The sequence below is a fragment of the Mauremys mutica genome, chromosome 1 (genome assembly GCF_020497125.1).
Source record: "Mauremys mutica isolate MM-2020 ecotype Southern chromosome 1, ASM2049712v1, whole genome shotgun sequence".
Lineage (NCBI taxonomy): Eukaryota > Metazoa > Chordata > Testudines > Geoemydidae > Mauremys > Mauremys mutica.
The window spans coordinates 119,234,365-119,256,819 of record NC_059072.1 but is presented as its reverse complement, the minus strand read 5'-3'; the positions used below and the strand labels follow the sequence as shown (position 1 = coordinate 119,256,819).

General features: G+C 47.0%; 1 protein-coding gene across 2 annotated transcripts in view; it reads right to left on the bottom strand.

The window, feature by feature from the left end:
• Nucleotides 1–22,455, bottom strand: part of LOC123343844 (solute carrier organic anion transporter family member 1C1-like) — a 47,661-nt gene that overhangs the window by 9,916 nt on the left and 15,290 nt on the right. For both annotated transcript variants that reach the window (XM_044979292.1, XM_044979303.1), the window contains 4 exons: nucleotides 20,100–20,264; nucleotides 2,706–2,901; nucleotides 1,130–1,295; nucleotides 372–556 (listed from right to left, as the gene is read on the bottom strand). In XM_044979292.1, coding sequence (XP_044835227.1) covers nucleotides 372–556; nucleotides 1,130–1,295; nucleotides 2,706–2,901; nucleotides 20,100–20,264 — 712 coding nt within the window. The remainder of the gene's footprint in view (nucleotides 1–371; nucleotides 557–1,129; nucleotides 1,296–2,705; nucleotides 2,902–20,099; nucleotides 20,265–22,455) is intronic.

The following is a 22,455-nucleotide window of genomic DNA, read 5'->3' as shown; positions in this document are numbered from 1 at the left end:
ATTTAAAGTTAATGTAAGTTTCCACTACCAGAGCTATAAGAAGTCGCCTTGGTGTAAATGAGAATCAGGCCCAGAGTATTATTTTTTATTAGAAAGTGAGCATATGGACGCTGATGGTAAACCTAGATATGAAGCTATTTGTATCATCTAATCAGAAGCACAATGTAGCTTAACTGGTAGCATTTATATTGCTGTACATAAATTCGTCAGGAAGCTTTTTAATGGTTAAAAAACCTTCTGAAATCCTCTTTCCACTGCCTTTAAGACTAGTTGAAAAGGACACCCAGTATTATGAATGAAGACAGAAAATGGATTTTAATATCAAATCCCTTTGAAAACATTTTCCAATAAAAGGAATTATCTCTATTTACCTTAAAAGTAATATGTATCCAGGTGTACCACCTATTGACAAAGTATATGAAGTGATGACTGATATTACCAGAAAATACAGAAACATTTTTGGACATTCGTTTCCTTTTTGACACGCTCCCATCACCGCTGAGGAGCTTCTTGATGGAGATGCTGTAATTCCCACACAGCTGCAATTATAAAACACCTGGAATATAGCAGGTAAAAGTGCATGTTTATTGAGATATGCTATGTATAGCAGAGGAGTAAGGGAAAAATGATCACCTAAAATGTTATGATATTGTTTACTGTATTTTTACAGACTCTTGGACAGTCAAAATCTCTGAGTGCAATCCAAAATTAGAGTTGGTCAAAAATCTTCTGTTGAAAAATTATGTTTTTTGTTTTAAAAAAGTATTTTTTCTTGAAACAGACATTTCCAAAGAAATGTCCAATTATTGACAAAATATTTCAGGTTTTTGTTTAAAACCCCCAAACTGATAATGGTTTTGACAACTAAAAAACAATTTTTTTCCAAATACAATTACATTTTCAATGTTCATGTTTTCATTTTATGAAAAACAGAAAATTTTCCATGAAAAAACAAAAAAGCGCACCCTAGAAAGTTCCTATCTTCTGTAGCACATTGCCAAAAACCAAGGAACTTAAGGAAACTCATAGATCCCTACTTTAAAAAGAATTGCAATTCATTTGCCATAACAGAGCTAGCTAGGCTAAGACAGACCAAAGCATCATAAATGATGACAGAAAAGTTTCTTACAGAGGTTTTTCCGCTTCCATTGGATGTTTTGCAACCAGCAAGACACGCCGACACGTAGGTGATTCCATTTTCCCCACATATAGGATCCCATTCATTTTTTGAACATATGCATCCTGAATTGCACTCAGAAAAGAGGGTCTCTTCATAGCTAGAGACCTGTTTCGTTCTGACAAAAAAACAAAACAAACCTCAGAAACAAAATGAAATGCAGTTTCTCAGCAGCTTTAAGTAGAAATGTCTTCAAACCATGGGCTATATTTTCAGCAAGATGCACCTGAGTGTAGCCGTGTATCTTTAGTCTACTGAAATGTTTTCTTTCCACTTCCCTTTATAAATGTTTCCTCTCTGCAATCAAACAGTATTCTACAATATGACATGCCTATTAAAATACAGCATATGTTTTATTAAAGGGGCATTGTTAACTAGTGTTTTAACAATGTGTATCTACTGATGTACTGCTTTTATTTTCTAAAATATTCATCTGAAACATTTCAATTAAACAAAATTGGACCCAAATGCTCAGAACATTGGTCACTCTGATGGCAAAGGGGAAAAATCATCCCTACCGAAAAGCTATTGAAAAAGAGGTGGGAAAGTGATCACAGATGGATTGATCTAAGTTGAGGACCTGACCCTTCAGCTACTCGAACTACAGACCTTCCTTTGACCTCAGTGGGAGCATCACTCATGGAGTGGCTGCAGAAGCAAGCACAGAAAGCCCATCCAGAAAGTCACTGGGGTCACCTCTGCTGCCGCAAGCCTAAGGAAACTTGTGCCTGCAGATCTCGGCTGCAATGGTGTGAAAAGTGGGAATGCAACCACTTCCACGTACTGTGCTGACCCTTTCCATCTTTGTCCCATGAAGGGCTCTTGGAGGTGGGGAATCAGCAGAGTTTCATGGGAGTGACAACTAGTCAAGTTCAATTGGATTCGTCTATCAAAATCTGTTGGGGAAACTGGTATAGATTACTGCCGAGTATGAAATCTTGGCCCCATTGAAGTCAATGGCAAAACTTCCATTTATTTCAGTGGGGTCAGGATTTCACTCAGAGTGATGATTAACCTGCACTATTTCACCCTCTGCAGTTTAAATCTCCACCTTGAAGGGTTTTCTACAGTGGTCCTGCTAGGGGGAACCGTACGGCAGGCATGTCCAGAGGGCATTAGAGAGTCATGGGGTATTCAGCAGCACACAGAGGCAAGGAACACCGATACAGATGCCTCTTGGCTCGTTGAGCTCTTCAGATCTCCAGGGATCTGTGGATTAAAAGGGCCTTTTGTGAGGAGGAGCACAGCTCCACTCCCCAATCAGAGAACTCACAGGAAATGTCATGAATCTCGATTCATCTACACAGGAATAACCTGCATAGAGAAGATTAAGGGCTTGGACGCTAAAAACAATTACAGAGGGATTCTGGGCTCTTCTCCAAATCCCGCTGAAGTCAATGGAAAGTTGTTTTGGATTAGATTAGATCAGATCCCTGGTGAGTATATTCATGGAATACGTGGAATACTTTGAGGAAGCAGGTTGCTTTAAAATGGAACTTTGCACTCAATGTTGCACTTTCCAACATACCCTTCATAAGACACTGTCAGTCCTGCCACGTCTGAGTTCTCACAGCCCATTGCAAATAATGAAAGTAGCAAGAGGTAACCAAAGAAGGATGATCCCAAGGACAGCTTTGCAGCCCCCAAAACATTAATCCGGAATTTTTTCATGATCAGTCCGCCTGAGAATATCCCAAAGGCCACAGCAGGAATGTTGATAAGACCTATAAACAAATGAGAAAAATTAGTATATACATAAGCTTGAACTAGGAGGGCTGCTATGCCCAGCCATATTTGCTAAGGGAGCCCACAAAATGAACATTTGGCAACTGTCTGAATGACAACCCCCCACCCCCATCTACAGCTGCAACTTTAACATTAAAAATGTACAGCATCAGCTAGTCACTGTTGATCATTTTCTTGCAAATTGATTCATTTATGGTGCAAAATCATCATGCCAAATGGACTGCAATACAGACCATTTGATGTAAAGTGCTAGATGGCTACTAGTTATTATTATTATATTTCTGTTTCTGTAATGGGCCTCAGTCCATGCTAAACTTTGTATAATGTAAACAGGATAAATTGGAAAACTCATAACAGGATGTTAGAAGACACCTTAACAGATACTCTCACCCATGAGTAACTCAATATACTATAGAAACATTTCACTGTGATGGCCATGCTTATTTTGGACTGCCTAACTTATAAGGGAAAAATCCAGTATCTTATTCTGTATGGCAGATCAGAGATTTCTGTAATAGGAAACCAACCGTGTGACAAAAGGAGGTGTGGTTAAACGGATACTCTCGATTCATACAGTCTAAGGCCAGAAGGGACCATTAGGATCATTGACACTGACCTCTGGTATGACCCAGGCCATAGAACTTCCCCAAAGAAATTCCAATCTTAATTCAAAAATTGTCAGTAATGGAGAATCCACCATGAATTTTTCTAAACTGTCCCAATGGTTAATTACTCTTATTGTTAAAAATTATACCTTATTTCCAGTCTGAATTTGTCTAGCTTCAACTTCCAGACATTGGATCGTGTTATACCTGTCTCTGCTGGATTGAAGAGCTCATCACTAAATATTTGTTCCCCACGTAGATATTTATAGACTGTAATCAAGGCACTCCTTATACTTCTCTTTTTTAAACTAAATAGATTGAGTCTACCACTATAAGGCGTGTTTTCTAATTCTTTAATCAGTCTCCTGTATTTTCTCTGAACCCTCTCCAATTTGTCAACATCCTTCTTGAATTGTAGGCAGAACCAGACACACTATTCCAGCAGTAGTTGCAAATACAGAGATAAAATAACCTCTCTATTCCTACTCTGTTTATGCATCCCAAGATGGCATTAGCTCTTTTGGCCACATTGTTACACTGTTCGGCTCATGTTCAGCTGATTATCCACTACAACCCCCAAATCTCTTCAGAGTCTCTGCTTCCAAGGATAGAGTCTCCCATCCTGAAAGTATGGTCTACATTCTTTGTTCCAACATTTACATTTAGCTGTATTAAAACACACACAGTTTGCTTGTACCCAGTTTACCAAGTGATCCAGATTGCTCTGTATTAGTGACCTGTCCTCTTCATTATTTACCACTCCCCACCCCCAGTTTTTGTGTCATCTGCAAACTTCATCAGCTATGATTTTATGTTTTCTTTCTGGTCACTGATAAAAATGTTAAATAGCATAGAGCCAAAACACAACCTCTTCAGGACCCCCACTGGAAACAGCCACACTCAATGACAGTTCCCCGTTTAAAGATTTATTTTGACCCATCGGTTAGCTAGCTTTTAATCCATTTAATGTGTGCCATGTTAATTTTAGTTTTTTAATCAAATTGTCATATGATACCAAGTCAAATGCCTTACAGAAATCTAAGTATATTACGTTAACACTATTACTTTTATCAACCAAACTTGTAATCTCATTAAAAAAAGTTATCAAGTTAGTGTGACAGGACCTATTTTCCATAAACCCATGTTTGTTTGCAGTAATTATATTACCCTCCTTTAGTTCTAGTTAGTAACTGACTCCAATATCAGCTAGCTCATCATCTTGCCCAGGATCAATGTCTGACTGACAGACCCATAAAAGACGGTTACTCACCGTAGTAACTGTTGTTCTTCAAGATGTGTTGCTCCTATCCATTCCAGTCAGGTGTGCGCGCCGCGCGTGCACGGCATCTCGGAACTTTTTTACCCTAGCAACTCCAGCGAGCCGGCTGGCGCCCCCTGGAGTGGCGCCGCTATGGCGCCTGTTATATACCCCAGCCGGCCCGTCCGCTCCTCAGTTCCTTCTTGCCGGCTACTCTGACAGTGGGGAAGGAGGGCAGGTCTGGAATGGATAGGAGCAACACATCTCGAAGAACAACAGTTACTACGGTGAGTAACCGTCTTTTCTTCTTCGAGTGATTGCTCCTATGCATTCCAGTCAGGTGATTCCCAAGCCTTACCTAGGCGGTGGGGTTGGAGTGAGACGTGGCGGAGTGTAATACTGCTGAGCCGAAGGCTGCGTCGTCTCGAGACTGCTGCACCAACGCGTAATGGGAGGCGAAGGTGTGGACCGAAGACCAGGTGGCCGCTCGACAGATGTCCTGGATGGGGACATGGGCCAGGAAGGCGGCCGACGAGGTGTGCTCTCTCGTGGAGTGAGCGGTGAGGCGGCATGGTGGCACGCGAGCAAGCTCGTAGCAGGTCCGGATGCACGCTGTGACCCAGGAGGAAATCCGTTGGGAGGATATCGGCTCACCTTTCATGCGGTCAGCAACCGCTACGAACAGCTGGGGCGAACGCCGGAAGGGCTTCGTCCGCTCAATGTAGAAAGCGAGCACCCTGCGGACATCGAGGGTATGTAGCTGTTGTTCCCGAGGCGAGGCATGCGGCTTTGGAAAGAAAACCGGGAGGAAGATCTCCTGGTTCAGGTGGAAGGGCGAGACCACCTTTGGGAGGAAGGCCGGGTGAGGTCGAAGCTGCACCTTGTCCCCGTGGAAGACGGTGTATGGAGGACTAACAGTTAGAGCGCGTAGCTCAGAGACTCGCCTCGCTGATGTAATGGCTACGAGGAAGGCCGTCTTCCAGGAGAGGTAGAGCAGGGAACACGTGGCCAAGGGCTCGAAGGGGGGACCCATCAGCTTGGCCAGCACGAGGTTCAAATCCCAGGTCGGGGCAGGACGCCGCACCGGCGGGTACAAGCGGTCCAGGCCTTTAAGGAAGCGGGAAACCATCTGGTTGGAGAAGATGGACTGACCTTCCACGGATGGACAAAAGGCGGACACTGCTGCCAGGTGAACTCTCAAGGAGGAGACCGCCAGACCTTGCTCCTTAAGGTACCAGAGGTAGTCCAGGATGGTAGGGACAGGGACTACGAAGGGATTGAGGCCTCGTTGGTCACACCAGAGCGCGAACCGCTTCCACTTCGCCAGATAGGTGGAGCGAGTGGAAGGCTTTCTGCTCTCTAGCAGGACTTGCTGCACTGCCGCCGAACAGTCCCTCTCTGCGTGGGTCAACCACTCAGGTACCAAGCTGTAAGATGGAGGGACTGTAGGCTCGGATGGCGGAGCCTGCCGAAGTCCTGGGTGATGAGGTCCGGCCACAACGGAAGGGGGATGGGATCCCAAACGGAGAGCTCGAGCAGCAGGGAGTACCAATGCTGCCTCGGCCAGGCCGGAGCGACGAGAATGAGGTGTACGAGCGGGAACGGAGGGAAGGCGTAGAGGAGGCGATCCTTCCAGGAATACAGGAAGGCGTCCGACAGGGAGCCCGGCGAGTGACCCCGGAACGAGCAGAACAGGTGGCACTTCCTGTTCTCCTTGGACGCGAATAGGTCTACTTGGGGAAACCCCCACCTCTGGAAGATCGTGTGTACTACGTCTGGTCGGAGGGACCACTCGTGGGAGAGGAACGACCTGCTGAGATGGTCGGCCAGCGTGTTCTGCACACCCGGAAGAAAGGACGCTTCCAGGTGAATGGAGTGGGTCATGCAGAAGTCCCACAGGAGCATCGCTTCCTTGCAGAGGAGGGAGGAGCGGGCTCCGCCCTGCTTGTTCACGTAGAACATTGCTGTTGTATTGTCCGTGAACACTGTCACACAGCGGCCTTGCAGGTGGGTGCAGAAGGTGCGACAGGCCAGACGGATTGCTCGCAGCTCGCATACATTGATGTGGAGAGCGAGCTCCTGGGGCGACCACAGACCCTGGGTGTGAAGGTCGCCCAGGTGAGCTCCCCAACTGAGCGCTGAGGCATCCGTGGTCAGAGTGGCGGACAGGCGAGGTGGATGGAACGGGACTCCCGCACAGACGACCTGCGGGTCTAGCCACCAGTTGAGGGAGTCGAGGGTCGGCCTGGAGACTGTGACCACCATATCGATGGGATCTCGATGCGGCCGGTACACCGACGCGAGCCAAGACTGGAACGGGCGGAGGTGGAGCCGCGCGTACGCGGTGACATACGTGCATGATGCCATGTGGCCCAGGAGGCGGAGGCAGGAGCGCACCGTCATGGTCGGGAAGGAGACGAGGTCCCGGATGATGGAGACCATCGTCTGATGTCGAGATTGCGGTAGGCAGGCTCGGGCTAACAAGGAGTCGAGGACCGCTCCAATGAACTCCACCCGCTGTGACGGAATCAAAGTGGACTTCTCGGCATTGATGAGAAGACCGAGTCGCTGAAAGAGGGACAGGATTTGTGTCATCTGGTCCATTACCAGCTGTCGAGACTGTCCACGAATCAGCCAGTCGTCGAGATACGGGTAGATGTGTATCTGACGACGGCGGAGGGCTGTGGCAACCACTGCCATGCATTTGGTAAACACCCTCGGTGCGGTAGCGAACCCGAATGGTAACACGGCGAACTGGTAGTGGGCATTGTTGACCACAAAACGGAGGTAACGTCGATGAGGAGGATAGATCGCGACATGGAAGTAGGCGTCTTTCATGTCGAGGGCGGCAAACCAGTCTCCCGGATCCAGAGAGGGAATGATGGTCCCCAAGGTGACCATGCGAAACTTGGGCTTGAGCAGGTATTTGTTCAGCTCGCGAAGGTCCAGGATAGGACGTAGCCCTCCTTTCGCCTTGGGGATGAGAAAATAACGGGAATAGAATCCCCTGCCCCGCCTGTCTTGAGGCACTGCCTCTATGGCACCCACGCTCAACAGAGTCTGGACCTCCTGTAAGAGGAGTTGCTCATGAGAGGGGTCCCTGAAGAGGGACAGGGAGGGTGGGTGGGAAGGGGGGGGCGAAACAAACTGAAGGCGGTATCCCGACTGGACTGTTTGAAGCACCCAGTCGTCCGTTGTTAATTGGGACCACGCCGAAAAGAAATGGGACAGGCGGTTGTAAAATAAAGGGGTAGGATCCGGTAGGGAGAGTGATGGGCCGTCCTCGGGCGTCCCATCAAAAGGCCAGCTTGGAGCCTTGCGGGGTCTTGGAAGGGGCCTGGCCCTGACTACGCCTGTTGCCGGATTGACGACAGCGATTTTGCCCCGGCCGCCTGCTGTTATATGGGCGGTACCGCTGTTGAGGGAAAGACCGGGAGGGAAAGACGGTGACCTGCGGCGGGACCGGGAACGTGACCGGGACCGGGAGCGCCGTCTGTGCCGTCTGTCCGGAGAGGGCGGCCGAAGCATCCTGGCCAGTTTCCCTGCTGATACGACAGCCCGCGCCGGCGGTGCCGGGGGCCGGAGGCTCGGTGCCTCTATGAGCTGTATTAGCTCGCGTACCGAGGAGAAAGTCTCCGGCGTTGATGGCAGCCGGGGCTCAACCACGGTCAGTGCCGGGGAGCGTGGCGATGCCGGACTCGACGGCCCTTGCGGCACCGGAGTCAAAGGCCCGGTGCACGGCATGTGCACGGCCACCGCGGGGCCCGCAGGTGGCGCAACAGTCTTCGCTGAGTCCTCAGCGCGGGCCTTAGCAAGTGCCTTCGCCAGCTTGTGTTTCCTTGAGGGCAAGAGCGAGCGGTGCCGGGTCTTCGAAGCCGCTGGCTTAGGCTGTGGTGCCGCGGTGTCTGAGCGGCTTGGTGCCGCCGGTGCACTCTGCACCGAGGAAGCTCGCGGTGCCGGCGCGGACGATGCCGGGGGTTGGAGCGATGCCTCCATTAGGAGTTGTTTCAAGTGAATATCTCGCTCCTTGCGAGTTCGCGGCTTGAAGGCGGAACAGAAAGAGCACTTATCTGTTCTATGTCCTTCGCCCAGGCAACGGAGGCAGGCGTCGTGTGGATCCCCAATTGGCATAGGCCGCTGGCACGACGCGCAGGGCTTAAAGCCCGGTGCCTTGGGCATGAGCCCGCACTGGGGCAGGAAAGGGAGGGGATACCCCCCTTAACCTTATCCTAAACCTAACTAATTAACTATGAAAAACTATCTACACTAAGTACTAAACGAACTATATACACCAGAAAGTAGCGAGAGCTAGGGTTGTGGAGGACAGAGAGCACTCCACAGTTCCAACTGGCCGTCATGGGCGGTAAGAAGGAACTGAGGAGCGGACGGGCCGGCTGGGGTATATAACAGGCGCCATAGCGGCGCCACTCCAGGGGGCGCCTGCCGGCCCGCCGGAGTTGCTAGGGTAAAAAAGTTCCGAGATGCCGTGCACGCGCGGCGCACACACCTGACTGGAATGCATAGGAGCAATCACTCGAAGAAGAATTACCTGAGTCATCCCATTTACCCTTTTTAAAAACTGGCACAACATTAGCTTTCTTCCAATCTTCTGGAACTTTCCCAGTGCTCCAAGACTTATTGGAAATCAACATGAATGGTCCAGTGAGCTCCTCAGCCAGCTCTTTTTAAACTATGGCAGGTACCAAGTTATTTTATTTGTATCATTTCATTTTCCCATCTTTCTTCTCTATGAAAACATATTATTGTCAGACAAAATAGTTAACACCCATCAAAAAATAAATACTTATAATAAAAACCAGTCTCTTTCTGGTACAACAGAGATCTTCCTGATGCTATAATGCACTGAAGATAGCGTACAAAATGGCAGCACATTAATTGAGGTTTTTAAGTCCATTCATTTTCTAATTTTTTAAATGAAGGATTATTTAAATATTTTTTAAAAGTACATGAAGTATCTTCATTTTCTGGAAGTTTCTTTAATCTTCTCCAGTTTCTGAACCTCTCTCTGACAATGCTGCAACAATATTTAATATTTTGTATTTATTTAAACATTACATGGTACATTTTTGGCAGATTAGCAATAGCAATATTAAGGACATCTAAGGCTTGGCCTAGGTAATGATCTATCAAATTCTTAAGACCTTCATGTTTGCCTCAATGTCAATTTGTTTGTGGTAGGTTTATCACAGCATTAGCTCAAATTCTATTAATGTTATTTCTCATTACCATACCTTTAAACAAATGTATTGAAATTAGGGTCTAGAAATTTTTTTTTATCCTGTAGCTCATTCCTGCAGGGTGGTGACTACTCCTGTGAGACTCAAGTGCCCTCAGCTTGACTTATTTCAATTAGATGAGGGTGACTGGCATCTTGTAGGTTTGCCTCCTCATTGTTTAATTATTTGCATTAATTTCTAAAGCCTAAGATTTCTATTTTAGGTAAAATTATGTCCTTAGGTACTCATTAATAATATTCACTTAAAAAAATGTGATCACCGGCTTTGAATGAAATATTATCATGCCATTCAAATATTTTTAGTTTAAGGTATTAATTATTATTGAGAATTCCCCAATCTCCTCTTAGACAATGGCCTACAATCGTCACATGGATATTATCCTAAATGACTTCACATTCATTGTTCGTGGAATGGAAACATACTTTTCAAACCTGTCACCTGAACCTAACCAACACAATTTGAATTTTGAATACTCACAATAAACAGATTGCACACAGTCAACAGACAAAGGACCAGATCTTCCCACTTTTCTGCTATAGCTCAACAGTGGAACTGGTTTATTGGGAAATCCCCAGGTGGAATGGGGCCATCCCTAAGTCATTCTCTCATGGTTCCTCGTATAGATGGTATGTTAGAGCATGGCTGGTGCACCTCTGAACTTGACTACAGTCTCAGCTGCCAGAACAGCCCTTTAGGGGGCTTGTTGCAACAAGGTGAAAGTAAGAAGAACTCTGAGGTGGCTCTAATTTACATCAGGGGCCGGATAGGCAGCCTCAAGACTAGGGGAATGTAAAGGTGGCACAGGCCATCTTTGACGCTCACCTACTTGGGTCCTGCATCAAGCAGAGCTCAGACAAAATGGAAGATCAAGACCAAAGAGCTATTCAATACTTTCAAAAACATTCAACAAACTGTAAAGACAGCATCATAAGAGATCACTGATGAGGTGAAATCCACTGGGTAAATTTTCCACAGCACATTATTTCTCAGTTCTAACCTAAGTTACCATATATCAAGTCTTTTTTCCTTTTAAAGGGTTGTCTATTTTACAGCCATTACATAACACTGACATCTAGTGATACTGACCTGAAACTGTTTTTACAAACAGAAGCAAATTAAAAAAAAAAATCATACAATAGTTCAAGTTTGGGATGAGATCGTTAGGGGTTTTTAAAAAACTATTTCAAATTATGTATTTAATAAAAATGGTTCACAACTTTTAAACCCAACATACCTGCTTTTACATACATCAGAATCCTATTTATTCAGTTTCTTTCATATATTTTGGTTTGATTTGTACATAAGTAACAAAATAGGCTTAGTGGCTGAGCTTTGTGACTTTGTCCTCACCCACAACCATTTCAGATTTGGGGACAACTTATACCTTCAAGTCAGCAGTACTGCTATGGGTACCCGCATGGCCCCACAGTATGCCAACATTTTTATGGCTGATTTAGAACAGCTCTTCCTCAGCTCTCGTCCCCTAGTACCACTCCCTCTACTTGCACTACATTGATGACATCTTCATCATATGGACCCACGGGAAGGAGGCCCTTGAAGAATTCCACCTTGATTTCAACAATTTCCACCCCGCCATCAACCTCAGCCTGGACCAGTCCACACAAGAGATCCACTTCCTGAACACTACAGTGACGGTCACATAAACACCACCCTATACCGGAAACCTACTGACCACTATACTTACCTACATGCCTCCAGCTTCCATCCAGGACACATCACATGATTCATTGTCTCTACAGCCAATCCCTAAGATACAACCGAATTTGCTCCAATTCCTCAGACAGAGACAAACACCTAGAAGATCTTTATTAAGCATTCTTAAAACTACAATACCCACCTGGGGAAGTGAGGAAACAGATTAACAGAGCGAGACAGGTACCCAGAAGTCACCTACTACAGGACAGGCCCAACAAGGAAAATAACAGAACGCCACTGGCCATCACGTACAGCCCCCATCTAAAACCTCTCCAGCACATCAGCAGCAAACTACAACCTATCCTGAAAAATGATCCCTCACTCTCACAGGCCTCGGGAGGCAGGCAGTGCTTGTTTACAGACAGCCCCCAAACCTGAAGCAAATACTCACCAGCAACTACACACCACACCACAGAAACACTAACCCAGGAACCAATCCCTGTAACAAATCTTGTTGCCTACTCTGTCTCCATATCTACTCTAGCGACACCATCAGAGGACCCAACCACCTCAGCCACACCATCAGGGGCTCATTCACCTGCACATCTACTAATGTGATATATGCCATCATGTGCCAGCAATGCCCCTCTGCCATATACATTTGCCAAACTGGACAGTCTCTACGTAAAAGAATAAATGGACACAAATCGGACATCGGGAATGGTAACATACAAAAGCCAGTAGGAGAACACTTCAATCTCCCTGGACATTCTATAATAGATTTTAAAGTAGCCATACTTGAACAAAAAAACTTTAAAAACAAAGAGAAACTGCAGATCTAAAATTCATTTGAAAATTTAACACCATTAATGTGGGCTTGAATAGGGACTGGGAGTGGCTGGTTCATGACAGAAACAACTTTCCCTCTCCTAGCATTGACACCTCCTCATCAATTATTGGGAGTGGACCACATCCACCCTGATTGAATTGGCCTTGTCCACACTGGTTCTCTCTTTTTTTTTTTTTAAATAATTGGAGATATACCTATCTCCTAGAACCGGAAGGGACCTCGAAAGGTCATCTAGTCCAGCCCCCTGCCTTCACTAGCAGGACCAAGTACTGATTTTGCCCTGGATCCCTAAGTGGCCCCCTCAAGGACTGAACTCACAACCCTGGGTTTAGCAGGCCAATGCTCGAACCACTGTTAGGTAACTCCCTTCTCTTCATGTGTCAGTATAATAATGCCTGCATCTGTAATTTTCACTCCATGCATCTGAAGAAGTGGGGTTTTTTACCCACGAAAGCTTATGCTCAAATACATCTGTTAGTTTTTAAGGTGCCACCGGACTCCTCATTGTTTTTGTTAAAGTAGGCTTAGAAGACAGCCACTAGATGGCCTATTAATTATTAGAATAGATCTTATTCAGTCCAGTAGAAAACAGTGATATATATGATATGCAAGTCAATATTTTCCATAGATCTATATTGCTCAGAGGTTTACTGCATACATACCAGTAATACTTTCACTGTATAGCTTGTACAAATGATATGTTTGCCACTGAATTAGGAAGCATTGTGATATATATTTTAATTGCATGTTTCTTTAAACGTTCATCTTTATAGGAAACTGTATGAATTCACTGATTTGAAAATGAACATAGTGGAGGTAAACATGCCTATCAATATTTTGTAATAAACTAAGAATAAAACAAGATAAAGCTAATTTCTGCCACAAAGCCTATAGGAAGACAGCTAATGAAGGGTGGGATTTTCAAAAGTGTTTGGTGTGGGGCTAATTCTGCTCCCATTGAAGTCAAAGATAAAACTCCTATCGGCATCTATGGCAATAGAAATTTGACAACTTAAAAATCCCACTTTAAGATTTTTAAAAAGCAGAGTTTACAATGCTGTATGCATGAACTAAGAGAGTCACTCCGTGATCTTATTTATATAGCCTGTCATCCCAATACTCTCAACTTGTTAGTTCTCTGGTGCTGGCTCTCACTTGTGGTGCCAGCTCTAAATCCGAGCTGGTAAACTCTTTAGAGCAGGGACCATGTCCAATTCTGTTGTGTTTGAGCCTCAGCTTTGGGAGTGATACAAACAATATTTTAAAAAGTAGCAAGTTTGCCTAAAGAATGCATCAGGCCCCTTTGGCTCTCCTGAATATTCTTTGGTGTAAGAATCCTGCAGTGCACCTTTGTACTGTAACTATTTAACGCCTCCAACTGTTTTGTAGTTGCTATGCTTCACACCTCTCACAGCCTTTGCTAATCCTGAGATTTATCAAAGGAATTCAGGCAGAGATCCTCAGGAAGGTCATTGCTGGCTACCCGGACCATGCTTTGTGTCAGGGAGGAATTCAGTGATCTGCCTTATAGTGATGGCAATACAGCTAGGAATCTTTCAAACATAGCAGAGCCACATAGCCTTTGCCAAGCACTGTTCCAGTGCTTTGTGAAATTAGATGGGTATTAATACTAAATCATTTCACACATAGCTGAAAGCTTAGCACTAGGAAAATCTTTATATACAATGCAAACTACTGTATTGCCTATATGAGGGCTTGGCTACACTTACAAGTTGCTGCGCTGGTGGAGGCTTTCCAGCGCTGCAATTACACCCCGTCCACACTTGCAGGGCACAACCAGCGCTGCAACTCCCTGGTTGCAGCGCTGGCTGAAAACCCATCCGGGTTGGGGTATAAGGAGTGCAGCGCTGGTGATCCAGCGCTGCTCAGCAGGTGTGGACACTCACCAGCGCTTTAATTGTCCTCCAGGGAATAAGGAGTTATCCCAGAATTCCTGTTCAGCCACTCTGCTCATCAGTTTGCACTCTACTGCTCTTGCCTCAGGTGACCCGCCCTTTAAATGCCCCGGGAATTTTAAAAATCTCCTTCCTGTTTGCTGCAGCCAGGTGTGGAGTGCAATCAGTTAATCTTTACAGGTGACCATGCCTCCACGCAGCAAACGAGCCCCAGCATGGAGCACTGGCGAATTGCAGGATCTCATTAGTGTTTGGGGGGAGGAAGCTGTGCAGTCCCAGCTGCGCTCCAGCCGTAGGAATTACGATATCTTTGAGCAGGTATCAAGGTCCATGCTGGATAGGGGCCATGATCGGGACGCACTACAATGCAGGGTGAAAGTTAAAGAGCTGCGGAGTGCCTATTACAAAGCCCGCGAGGGTAATCGCCGATCCAGAGCTGCCCCCACGACCTGTCGTTTTTACAGGGAGATGGACGCGATACTTGGGGTGACCCCACTGCCAATCCCAGGACAATGATGGACACTTCTGAGCAGGCTGGGGGACAGGAGGAGGCGGAGGCGGAGGCGGCGGGGGGGGGAGGAAACCGCGAGTGAAGCTACTGGGATGGGGGAAGACACCCCAGAGTGGGCATGCAGCCAGGAGCTCTTCTCAAGCCAGGAGGAAAGTACCCAATTGCAGCAGCCAGCAGTTGCAGAAGGACAAGCAGAGGAGCGGGTTACCGGTAAGCGGCTTTTATTTTCTGGGTGGAAATGTTTCTGGAGAGGAAGGGGGTTTAGGGCTGCATGCATGCCAGCCTAGATGTGGAATAGCCCATTGATGTGGTCTATCACGTCGCGGTAATCGGCTGCAGTTATCTCAGCAAAAGTTTCATCCAGAGCGTGGGCAATATGCCTGCGCAGGTTTATAGGCAGAGCCACTGTGTTCCTTGTCCCAGTCACGCTGACGCGTCCGCGCCACTGTGCCGCGAGGGGTGGGGGGACCATTTCTGAACACAGGCAAGCCGCATAGGGTCCCGGGCAGAATCCACATTGCTCTAAAAGAGCCTCCCGCTGTTCCCTAGTGACTCGCAGCAGGGAGATATCTTCCAGGATTAACTCCTGTGAAAAATGTTGGGAGACTCTTTAGTGAAGAGATAGGGAGATAGTGAAGATCACCCCTGCAGCTGCATCTTCACTCAACCCCTCTATCACTCCAGATTACCCGAAGCAACCAGAACCCCTCTATCACTCAAGCCCCACTTCTCCCTCTATAAGCACCCTTCACTCACCATTTCGTGGCTTCTGTTGTGTTATGTGTGTGGTAAAAGAATGCTAAACTGAGGACTAAGAATGTCTGGAGATAGTGAATACAATGATGCCCTGTTAAATGTATACATTTCTGGCTTTCTACAGTGACCTTGACTGCTGGGCTGAGCAGATGCACCACGGCACAGAGGCTGCACAATTTGAGGAAAAATCCCCGAAAGAGCAAGGAGGACATGTTGAAAACTGTTCTTCATCAGTCTGCTAGAGAGAGTAAAGAATTGAAGGAGTGGAGAGAGAAGGAAAGCATGATCCGCCAGAGACATTGGCGTAGAAACGCTGTGGCAAAGAGGAAAAGCACAAACCAGCTGCTAGACATCCTGTCGCGCCAAGCGGACTCTCTCCAGGCTATCGTAGCCATGCAGGCAGAGCAGTCCCGTGCTGCCCCACAGCCCCCCCCGTCCCAAAGCTTTTTGCCTTGTGCCCCAATGTCAGCTCAAACCACCTTTCCCCAGCATCCAGGTTCTTACCACCACCAGCTGCCTCCAACACCTGTACGTTCACCAACCAGCCCTGATACCTACCACCACCCTTACGCTCTGCACTCAACCCCCATCACCATGCAGTATATGCACCCTGAAGTGCAGGATTCATTAAACAGCACTCCAGACAGGACATATGCAAACTTGTGACTGTACAGTTCACCAACCCACACCCCTGCCCTCTTGTGTTCATGAAATGTTGTGTGTCTGTCTGTCTGTCAAGGAAGTTTTTTTCTTTTCAATAAAACAATTCTTGGCTTTGAAAACAGTCTTTATTATAGCAGATAGTGAAAGATACCTTAGCCCAGTAAAGAAAGAGGCACTGCAAATCATTTTAGGGATAATAGAATAACAGTGTAAACAGTACAATTCACTCCCATGCAAGGCAGCAAACATTACTGTTGGCTTTCAGCCTCAAATTCTTCCCTCAAGGCATCCCTAATCCTTGAAGCCCTGTGCTGGGCCTCTCTATTAGCCCTGCTCTCTGGCTGTGCAAATTCAGCCTCCAGGACTTGAACCTCGGTGGTCCATGCCTGACTGAATGTTTCACCCTTCCCTTCACAAATATTATGGAGGGTACAGCAAGCGCATATAACCGCGGGGATGCTGCTTTCCCCCAAGTCTAGCTTCCCATACAAGGAACGCCAGCGTGCCTTTAAACGGCCAAAAGCACACTCCACAGTCATTCGGAACCGGCTCAGCCTGTAGTTGAACCGGTCCTTGCTCCTGTCAAGCTTCCCTGTATAGGGTTTCATGAGCCAAGGCAGTAACGGGTAAGCGGGGTCTCCAAGGATCACAATGGGCATTTCAACGTCCCCTACTGTGATCTTCCTGTCTGGGAAAAAAGTCCCTGCCTGCATCTTCCTGAACAGGCCACTGTTCCGAAAGATGCGTGCATCATGCACCTTTCCAGGCCAGCCTGTGTAAATGTCAATGAAATGCCCGCGGTGATCCACAAGCGCCTGGAGAACCATTGAGAAATACCCCTTACGATTAACCTACTCTGATGCCGGGGGGGGGCAGAATAGGAATATGCGTACCATCTATCGCCCCTCCACAGTTAGGGAAACCCATTTGTGCAAAGCCATCCACAATGTCCTGCACGCTCCCCAGAGTCACGGTCTTTCTTAGCAGGATGCGATTAATTGCCTTGCAAACTTGCATCAACACGATTCCAACGGTCGACTTTCCCACTCCAAACTGGTTCCCGACCGACCGGTAGCTGTCTGGAGTTGCCAGCTTCCAGATTGCAATAGCCACCCGCTTTTCCACCGTCAGGGCAGCTCTCAATCTTGTGGTCCTTGCGCCGCAGAGTGGGGGCGAGCTCAGCACACAGTCCCATGAAAGTGGCTTTTCTCATACGAAAGTTCTGCAGCCACTGCTCGTCATCCCAGACTTCCATGACGATGTGATCCCACCAGTCAGTGCTTGTTTCCCGAGCCCAAAAGCAGCATTCAACGGTGCTGAGCATTTCCGTGAATGCCACAAGCACTTTAGTGTCACACGCGGCAGGAGAATCGATATCGATATCATCGTCAGACTCCTCACTGTCACTTTGGAGCTGAAGGAATAGCTCGACTGCCAAACGTGTTGTGCTGGCGACACTCATCAGCACAGTCCTCAGCAGCTCGGGCTCCATTTGCCACAGAAATCGCGATTCACACAGAAGACAGTAAAACAGAAAGACACTCACAATGGCGCCAAACGTTGCCGGAAAGAGTGAATGCTGGGATGTGAAGCGATGCACCACGGGGCGTTGGCACAGGAAGCGGAATGACCCACACACTTCCTTCCCCTTCCCACAATACTCAGCGCCAAAATGGGACGAGGTGCTCTGTGGGATAGCTGCCCACAATGCACCTCTCAATACAGCGCTGGAAAGTGCTGCAAGTGTGGCCACACTGCAGCGCTGGTAGCTGTCAGTGTGGCCACACTCCAGCGCTGGCCCTACACAGCTGCATGACCAGCGCTGTAACTCCCAGCGCTGCAACTTTCAAGTGTAGCCAAGCCCTGAATTGTTTTGAATGCTTTTCTGGCCATCACCTTTGCTTGTCTACATTTCTATGGGTCTCATGCCAGGAAATTCCAACTTCTATCTTCAAGGAATTATCATGACAGGCTCACTGTAACAAGTGAAATAAAATGAAATAACCAGGGATTGTCCCCACTCCATCTTCGTATGAAAGGTACCTTGTCTGGTGGATCTACCCCTTTCTGTATGAACGGGGACAGTGCTGCCCCAGCCCCAGCAAGGACTCTCTGCAGGGCAAGGTGATAGTTTATGAGTGAGAACATGTTATATCTCCCTTAAGTCTCATGGAGAATGCACTATAACATTGATACAGCCTGGAAACGGGGGAAGGATGAAGTCAGCAGTTGGAAGGCGTGATCTGGAACTGGGAAACAAGCAGCATAGCACAGACCAACAGGAAGGCAGCAGGAAGAGATGTCTTACAATAAGAGCAAAGTAGGACAATTGAGAGACCTACTGGCCTCCATGCTGAGTCATGTCACTGTGGCATCACCTTTTCTTTTCTTTTAAACATTCCCACATCCAAATAACTAAAAATTGTAGGCATTTTATAGGAGGTAAATATGATGCCCAGATGGTTTTCTTTACCTCTGTCTGTTAATTGAGAATAACATTATTTAACTAATTTCTTAATAAATTCTAGAGATGCTACAGCTACACCATAATTGGGGCCTGTGACGGGGCACCTGCCCCATACTGGCCTTGAGAGAGTTAAAACCAGCCTAGGGAGGCTGAGCAGCAGGCAGCCAAAAGACTGGCTGCAGGGGAAACAGACAATTAGGGTGGCAGCTGCAGACAATTAGGACAGAGGCTGGACCAGCCAATCAGGGCCCAGCCGGCCCATATAAAAGGAAGATGCAGACCAGAGCGGGTTAGTCTGCTGCAAGGAGCCCTAGGGAGAAGACTGGCTTCCTAGAGGGCTCCTGGCAGGCTGCCAGGACTTACATGCTCAAGGCCCTGGGAAGAGGGCAAAGGAGCTGGAGCCAGAGGCAGGAGCAGAAGGAAGAGAGGCTGTGGGGAAGTGCCTCAGAGAATAGAGACAGAGACCTGGAAGGAAGAGGCAGCAGGAAGCTGCTGTTGCCAGGGTCCCTGAGCCGGGACCTGGAGTAGTAGGCGGGCCTGGGTCCCCCTCAGTGAAGGAACAGCCCGGCTATGGACAGCCAAGCTGCTACGAGGAGTGGCTGGACTCTTGCTGGAGGAGTCTCCCAGAAGAGAGGGAAACTGGATGGTGACATGGAGGGAGGGCTGTGCCACAAAGCAGACGCTGAGAGGAAGGAGCCGTAAGGGGTCTTCAAATGGAGATGAGGGCAGGAGAGCCACCACCACATAAGGGTGCACCCACTGGGGCTGAGCTAATTCCCAAAACGCCCAGCAGGAGGCGCCAGTGTGGTGAGTCACCCCGTGACAGGTCCCTACCCCACTTTCTGAACTGATGCTCAGTTTGTTGGAATGGGAAGTCAGAAAGTGAGCAATACTAATAAATTTCTATTTACAGAAATTATTTTAAAATTAATTCCTGATTTAAGTTATTTTCTTGTGATTGCCTGATATTTTTCTTTTATATTTTCTGGAAGAAGGGTAAGTAAACCAGCAATCTCAACAATCCCTTGCAGCAGCTCTTGCATACACTTAAACTCAGAGTTAATTAAATGCTAAATCCAATGATAAAACAGATTCATGTTCAGCATCTGGTATTTAAAATTTTTACAAGGGGAGCAGAAAGTAGTCTTCAGAAGCATTTTTTGCCCATTTCTGTCTACCAGTCGGCAATCTGAAAGGTTTCCATTTTTAAGGCGCCAAGAAGTTGACTTAACATACCTATAACAAAATTCGTTTTTGAAGATGATTGCCCATACTGTTGCTCAATATATTTTGGTTTATATGTTACCATGCCAATTAAAGAATTGAACTGAATGATGCTTGCACATAAATATAGAAAGTAAACTGGATTTCCGAAGAGGTTCTTCACTGATGGCAGGAAATCTGCAAACCAAAATGCTCTGTTAGTGAAAAGCAAACTGGAAAAATAATAATATGAATAAAATTTTGTAATTCAATAGCACTTTCCCATCAAGGACCACACAATGTTTAATAAAGATTAATGAAGTCAGTTCCACAGCATTGCTGGGAGGTGGGTATGATCCCTATTTTACAGATGGAGGGGTGGGGGGGAGTGAGGAACAAACTAGTTAAGTGTCAAATTTACAAAAATGGCATTTTGTTTTGAGTGCCTCACTTTTTTTGGTATTCAACTTTAGACAACTTAAGGACCTGATTTTCAGGTGCACTGAGCACCCACACTTCCTACTGGCTTCAACTGGCTTGGCCCTATATGGGTCAAGTTGTCTTACTCAGCTGCTGAGGCACCCAAAACTAGAGACCCTTTTGGGAATCTAAGGCCAATGAAAAACAAGTCTGTGGAATATCTGGGACTAGAATCCAGATCTTGTGATTTCCCCACCCAGTGCTTTAACCAGACTGTTCCCCATCCCTACTTCGATCAGACTTGGTATATATTTTAGAGATGGATGAACCTTAAACGGCAGAGAGAGTTGGATAAGTTTCAATTTACTGTCTGTAGAAACTACTTCAACAGTCACTCTTTGACTCACACACATGCAAGAGAAGGGATCTGTGAAGGTGATATTTTCAGATGACTTCACAATACCTTGATTTCCAGTTCTCACTGATAAATTTAATTGTTAATTTAAACAGTAATAAGTCACCAGGACCAGATGGTATTCACCCAGAAGTTCTGAAGGAACTCATATATGAAATTGCAGAACTACTAAGTGTGGTATGTATGGTATTTAAATCAGCTTCTGTACCCAATGATAGGTAATATGACACCATTTTTTATAAAAGGCTCCAGAGGTGATCCCAGCAATTACAGGCCAGTGAGCCTAACTTCAGTACCAGGCAAATTGGTTGAAACTATAGTAAAGAACAGAATTATCAGACACATAGATGAACATGATTTGTTGGGGAAGAGTCAACTTGGCTTTTGTAAAGGGAAATCATGCCTCACCAATCCATTAGAATTTATTGAGGGGGTCAACAAGCATGAGAATAAGGGTGATCCAGTAAATGTAGTGTACTTAGACTTTCAGAAAACCTTTGACAAGATCCCTCACCAAAGGCTCTTAAGCTCAGTAAGCAGTCATGAGATAAAAAGGAAGGTTCCCTCATGGATCAGTAACTGATTAAAAGGCAGGAAACAATGGGTAGGAATGAATGGTCAGTTTTCAGAATGGAGAGAGGTAAATAGTGGTTTCCCCCAAAGGTCTGTACTGGAACCAGTGCTGTTCAACATAGGCCTTGGCTACACTTGCAAATTTGCAGCGCTGCAGCAGGGTGTGAAAACACACCCTCTCCAGTGCTGCAAATTGCGGCGCTGCAAAGCGCCAGTGTGGTCAAAGCCCCAGCGCTGGGAGTGCGGCTCCCAGCACTGTACGTTATTCCCCACAGGGAGGTGGAGTACGAACAGCGCTGGGAGAGCTCGCTCCCAGCGCTGGCGCTTTGACTACACTTAGCACTTCAAAGCCAGGGGCGGCTCTAGGCACCAGCAAAACAAGCGGGGGGGCGGCAGGCTGGGCCGGCGGACCTGCCGCAGTCATGCCTGCGGGAGGTCCACCGGAGCCCCGGGACGACTGGACCTGCCGCAGGCATAACTGCGGAGGGGGCACTCGTCCCGCGGCTCGACTGGACCTCCCGCAGGCATGACTGCGGCAGCTCAAGCGGAGCCGCCGGCCCCGCGAACCGTCCGCAGCTGCGGGAGGTCCAGCCGAGCCACGCGGGACCAGCGGTCCCTCTGCAGTCATGCCCGCGGGAGGTCCGCTGCTCCCGCGGCTCCGGGGCGCCTCCCGCGCATGACTGCTTGGGGCGGCCAAAAACGTAGAGCCCCCCCTGTTCAAAGCGCTGCCGCGGCAGCGCTTTGAAGTGCAAGTGTAGCCAAAGCCATAGTCATAAATGATCTGGAAAAAATGGGGTAAAGAGTGAAGTGGCAAACTTTGCACACAATACAAAATTACTCAAGCTAGGTAAGTCCAAAGCAGACTGCAAAGAATTAAAAAGGGATCTCACAAAACTGTGTGACTGGGCAAAAATGGTAGAGGAAATTAAATCTTGATACATGCAAAGTAATGCACATTGGAAAATATAATCCCAACTATAC